Source organism: Tupaia chinensis, unplaced genomic scaffold (assembly GCF_000334495.1).
Source record: "Tupaia chinensis unplaced genomic scaffold, TupChi_1.0 Scaffold000119_1, whole genome shotgun sequence".
Lineage (NCBI taxonomy): Eukaryota > Metazoa > Chordata > Mammalia > Scandentia > Tupaiidae > Tupaia > Tupaia belangeri.
Window position 1 is genome coordinate 5,749,149 of NW_006159585.1, and position 6,215 is coordinate 5,755,363.

Below are 6,215 nucleotides of genomic sequence, written 5' to 3' on the forward strand. Positions count from 1 at the left end.
GATGAGATTCCTGCTTCATTATCCTCCTCTCCTTCCTGATCTCACTCCATTCTCACCTTTTCTCCACTGTTAGCCTATCTTGACAGTGTGCAGACCCAGTCAAAGAGCTAGAGCAAGAAGAAGGAATTGGATGAAAGTATATATGATCCAGCCAACCCATGCACAAACTGGGTAGGTCTGATGGCCAAGGAGAAAATCTCTCCTTGCCTCTGGTAGCCCTCTTCTGGCCCTCTAGGTGCCACAATACCTTGCGAGGCCACCACTGTAGCCACTCCATGAAGACACCATGTCAACATGCCCAAGTGTCCCTAAAGAGAGTAGCCCCTTTACAGAATGTTGAGTTCATTGGATTGACTGCTCATTAACTGGTAATGTCAGCCATGACAGGAATGGGTCAGGAGCATAGCATTACACTCTATGCATGATCTGCACAGAGAAGCTCATGCAAATTCTTGCATCCTTCCTCACCAAGGACCTGCTAGACACCTTTGGTCATCTGTGGTAAAATCACATTTTCTATTTCTGATACTGTTCAGATGCACCTTCTGCCACTGCCCCCATCCCCTAGGTTCTGTAGCCCTGAGTTCCACTCTCTGGAGTTCTCTTCCCACTCTGGCACCACAAGCAGTAGGCTTTGAGATGCTAGGTCCGGGGTCAGCTGGTTCCGCCCTAATTGAGTCAAGATATGATTATGTAGTAGTTATGTCTGATGTGCAGCCCAAACCCTTCCCTGTATAGCTCAGTCCCCATGAGGAGGCCCAGAGGGAGCTATGGTGGACAGTCCATTAAGACTGTGAAGGGGACTAGCTCCATAGTGCAGTGGTGATGCACTCCTCAAACAGAAGCCAAATCCACATGGCAACTGCAGTTCAAATCCCCAGTCTGGTTAGCCTGAAACATGCCAAGCAAGTACAAGAATTCCCAAACTTGGCAGGCTGAAGGACTGAAGGATCATGGCATGACCAGACCCTATGGAAGGTGCCCATCTCTCTCTTCCTCTATTTCTTTCTCATGTATATGCACATGTGCTCATTCATGAAGAACAGAAATAAATTTTTAAAGAAAAAGGCCGAGAGGGACCATCAAAGCAAGATGCATCTCTCCAAGTAGTTGTGTTTTCTGGCTGTCTGGAGACTTATTTTAATTTTTTAAGAGAGATTTTTTGCTATAGGGCACATGCACTCACTGGAGACACAGAGAGAGATACAGAGAGAGAAAGTGAGAAACCATCCTTCAAGGGAGATGGCCACGTCTCAATTCCTTCTCCTCTGTTCTCCTCTCAGGATTCTGGGCACACACACACACACACACACACACACACGTGCCTGATGTGAGTCTCAAGTTGCTGGGTCCAGGACTCGAACTATGGTTGCCCATGTGGGAGTCCAGCACCTCAACCACCACACCTGCTGACTCTACAGGCTTATTTCTAAGCACTAAAAAGTCATTCATTTTATTGTAGCTTGACATATTTCTAAAATGCTTCCTCCTTATTTTAATCCAGATATCATCTTCAGATATAGATTTTTAGATTTAAAAGCCACCCTGGTAAACACCTAGAGACATCATTTCACAGATGTAACTTCTGAGACTAGAGAGCTATGAGTACTTGCCTAAAGCCCAATGCCAGTATCAGAGCCAGGGCCAGGGCCCCAGACAGACCCCTGACACCCATCCCAGTGGCATGCTACTAAAATAGGACGCCTCTTGTGGCAGCGTCCCTATCCATAGGAACTCAGGTCACCTGTGTGCATATCTGTTACTCCAGCCTGTCATGATGGCTCAAGGCCCTCTGCTCTACCCTTCTCCAAACCGTCCCTGTGGTACTGTATTTACAGCTTCTGCCCTGAGCTGTCTTCATTATTTCACTAAACCCTCCTCCTTCCTTGACTGAATGTCAGCTGCAATTCTGGCTGTTTCAATAGACCTACGAATGAAAAAAAAAACTTTACAGCCTTTCCATTTTTATTTTCCTGAACTGAGAAGCTAAATAAACAAACTTGTTATTGAATAGATCTGTGTACACATTAAAAACAAATAGTGGCTAAGCAGCAGCCAGACTGTCAACATACTGAGGAGGGTTACCAATTGTCACTACCACTGTATCCCCAATAGCCAGCACAACCTAGCCCATGGCAAACTCTCACTAAATATTACTATCTACTGAGTAAATAAATGAAAACATAAATGAGTAGCTCCCAGGTGGGTCAAGGATGAGAACTGGGCTATTGTTCTTGAGCTGGTCTAAGATGGTCACATGGCGCTCCACATGGTACAGGGCACTGAAGTCTTAACCCTGGGCTACATTATCCGAGCACTTCTCCACTCCGCATGCCACCCTACCCCTTGCTCACACCCCTTTCCAGGGAGCATTCGCTGTGTGTCAGTCACTGTGCTGGGTGTGATTCCGCTCAGTCCTCACGTGTAGTTTTGTTCAATCTTCAATCCTATGAGGAAGGAGCTGTATTCCCCCCTTTGCAGCAAAGGAACTCAAGATTGGAATGTTAAGTGACTTGCCCAAAGATCACTTGGTAAGTGAAGGAGCTTACTCCACAAACACAAACGGAGATACTTGATTTAAAAAAAAAAAAAAAGAAAAAAAAAAGTTTAATGAAACAGGGGCCAGGTGTGGGATTGTCACGTAGGACCAGCTGTGCCAAAGCCAGCAGGCTTTCCACCATACCTGTGGCTTGCCATTGAGGGGAGGTATTTGAAACAACAGGAAGAGTGTGGGCCTGAGGCCAAAAGATTAAAGACCCTATAATAAAGGGCCATAGTTCTAGCTCAGGAATCATCCCTCCCCTGTCTTAGCAGATGGGCATGAGCTGCCAGAGGGGATGGTAAATGTCACAGGATGCTAGGAGCTTGGCTTCCTGCCAACGTAAATGCATTTATTTGTTCCCTGGTCAATTCCTGCCAAAGCCTTCCCACCCTCACCTTGAGTCTCTTGGGTGGGCTCATCCAAACGTCTCGGTGTAAGCGGGAGTCCAGGTGCCTGCCTCTTTGAACCCCTTTTGACAGCAAGTAAACAGGAAGCATGCATCTTCTGATGGGAGCCAAGATTGTAAACCCTTGGTGAAAGGACTTCTGTGTTCCCTTCCTGCTCCTAGAGCAAAACCCACCCCGAGAGGGAGAGGCCCAGGTTTACCATTTTAATCACATTTCAGGATGTTGCCATATTAGGCTGTTATCCTTGTGCAACTGAGCATAAGGATTAAGGTAAGAATATGAACAAAGGAGGCAGAACAACCCTGAGTAAGCCTTGCCTCTGCTACTGGTTGAGCAAGTGACCTTGATAAGTCCTTGGGCTCTGTAAGCCCCAGCTGCTGTTCTCTAAAAGGAGGCTAATGTGAGCAACCCATGTTGTTTTGCATTTTTAATGAGATGAAGAAGGTCTAGGTGCTCTGGCTTCCTTATGTCCTCATGCCCTGCATCCTCTGTGACGCTATCATTGCCTCGTGGTGTCACTCTGCTGTTTCCTTTGCCTAAATTCTACATCAAGGCTCGTGGTTTCTCCAATCTCTGCCCACCTGATATCTGCATGCTGTCTCCACCCGTCCCCCTTTCATGTCAGCCTCTACCCTCCCTCCTGTTCTCACATAGCAGTTCAATTTGACATCAGTGGCTAGGTAGCAGGCACCATGCTGGGCACCGGCATCTCAAATGGGACCATGCAAGCATGGTGGGCCCTGCCCTCCAGAGCTTCTGGGTGTCTGAATAAGATACACAGTTAAACAGGCAATGCCCGTGCTATGGGAGTACCTCTGCCAGCCCTGGTGCCCGGAGAGGAATGCCAGCCCCAGGCTTGGGGCTCAGGAGAAGCTTCCTGCCCTAGGACAATTCTGCAGAGACCTGAGAATGAATAGGAGGGAGCTGGTGAGTGAAAGTGGGCCAGGAACCATGTTCAGACAGAAAGAGCATTGTTCGTGTCCGTCATCAGAGCACCCGCGGACTGCAGTGTAATTACGTGTTCACAGATCTGCCTCCCTTTCTGACCTGTGAGTTCCAGCAGGCTGATAAGATATCTTGTTCATCTTTTTCACTGCAGCTTGATCCCAGTGCCTGGGACAGAATGGGAGGGTGTCTGATAAGTGCCGGCTGAATTGATAAATGCACAGTAGCAAACAGCACAGGTGAATCAGTGTCTGGCTCTGTGATGCCTGAAAGATGCAGGTCTGAGGAGGCTGAAGTCACAAAAAAGGGGAGGTAGCAGGGAAACTGAGGTAAGGGCTGAGCCTCAAGCCCCGGGAGATACTTTCTGCAACTGGAAGTACTAAGCCAGTAAACCCTTCAGACAGGGCTTCTCGAATTGGAACTAGATCTTTTGATGATTAACAGCTGAGCAAACAAGCTCTTAATGGCCATAAATGTCAAGTCCTCCACTTAGATTAAAGAATAAAAAAAAAAAAAACTTGTGGTTTGACTTGATGGCAAGAGGGCCAAGAGCCCGCAGTGAGATTTTACTAAAAGTACAGATCCCACAGCCCAAAGCAACATTGTAGGACTCACTCCACCCTGCAGATCCAACACACCTGAGCACACGCATGGAGCCACCTGGGTGAGGACACCGTATGGCAGGAAGAGGGCAGGGATGATGGGATGGGGCAGGTGAGGGACTGCGACTTTTCCACTAGAACAGGGAAGGCTTCTGTGTCCAGGAGAGCCATGATGGCATTGGGGAGGGCCATGATGGGGACAGTATGGGCAAGCTATAGGGTGGGTTCTCTGCCTCGGACCATGAGGCCAGAGGTGGGGCCTCCCCAGGGAGGTTGCTAAACTTGCCCAGCCAGCACCCTGGGGTGCGGTTTACAGAAGGGATATTAGACAGACTGCTACAGCAGCCCTTGTATTTCCAAAGGGCTTGGAATTTACTCAGCTTTGTCCTATATACCATGACACGTGATCTTTGAAGCACACGGGGAGAAAAGCAGCAGACACTGCTATAAATGAGAAATGAAGGCCCAGAATCACACAGTAGCAGTGGGAGAAATCAAGCTTTAATGACTTTAAGTCTAGTATTCTTTGCTCTTAGAGGTAATTTAGCCCAACTTCGGGGCAGAAATCCCCACAGCCCTCAGCTTGCAAGCCATCCTTCATGGGCCCCACCCCTGGCCTGATCATCTGAGGTAGAGCACCCATCCACCCACAGCAGCACACATCTGCAACAACACAGGGGCGGGAGACTTCCGGACCTCTGAGAGCTAAAAGCAGAGCTCAGCTCCCGGACTGGCTCAACCATATTTCGGTGGTTCACAAGGTGGGGTGTGGGGAAACTAAGTCCAGAGCTAAGTTCCCAGAGCAAAGAGACAGCTCAACAGCCCAGCGCTCTGAGTTCTCTGCCTGGGCATTAGCCTTTTGGGAAGTTGCTCAGGGCCCAGTCCACTAGTGTTGCCTGGATTCAAGGAGAATCCACCCATTGATTCAAGTTAGCTTCAGCAAATACTATCCCTTTACAGGGCCTCAGTTTCCCTCCTGCAGATGGGAGTGTTGGAGTCCTCTGGGGCACAAGAGTGCAGGCTCTGAAGTGAGGCCGTCCTGAGTGTGAACACCAGCTCTGCCTCGACCTAGCTGTGTGACTTCAATCACTCAGCGTCTCTGTGTCTCAGTCTTTTCCTATGCTTACCTCTAGGATCACTCGTGAGAACTAAAAGAGATACTACCGGCAACCTGCTCAACACAGAGGCGCACAGTAAGGGCTTTTATATTGTCGCCACCTTGGGGGTCTTGGGACTGCTGTAACCATGGGATACCGGGCAGGGCAGGTATTCACGTGCAAAACAGTAAGGGGGAGAATATGGGCTCCCTGGGCCTATAGGTGAGGTGGCAGCCCCATCAGTATAAGGCGCAGGGTCCCAGGGAAAAGTGGGCAGGTTCAGCATCTCTTCAATCGCTAGAATACAGGACTCAGGAGATGATTCTCAGTCACTGGCTAGGGTTCAGGACCCCTGGGGTGGGAAAGCCATTCCTGAGTCCTGGGGTGTCCAGGCTCGCTCGGGTGGAGCCTCCTATGTCCTGAGAGGGTGCCCATAGTGCCGCCCAACCTCTGGCCCAACACCGCGCCCCCAATCCCGCCCGCAGGCGCGCCGGCGCAGCGCTGGTCCATGCAGGTGCCGGCCGAGGTGAGCGCGGCGGCTGGCGAGGCGGCCGTGCTGCCCTGCACCTTCACGCATCCTCATCGCCACTACGACGGGCCGCTGACCGCCCACTGGCGCGCG

General features: G+C 49.9%; 1 protein-coding gene across 1 annotated transcript in view; it reads left to right on the forward strand.

Annotated features, from left to right (window-relative positions):
* Nucleotides 1-6,215, forward strand: part of SIGLEC15 (sialic acid binding Ig like lectin 15) — a 27,625-nt gene that overhangs the window by 4,155 nt on the left and 17,255 nt on the right. Inside the window, 2 exon segments of the mRNA XM_027770262.1 lie at nucleotides 5,630-5,689; nucleotides 6,079-6,215. Of these exon segments, the coding sequence (XP_027626063.1) occupies nucleotides 5,630-5,689; nucleotides 6,079-6,215 (197 nt within the window).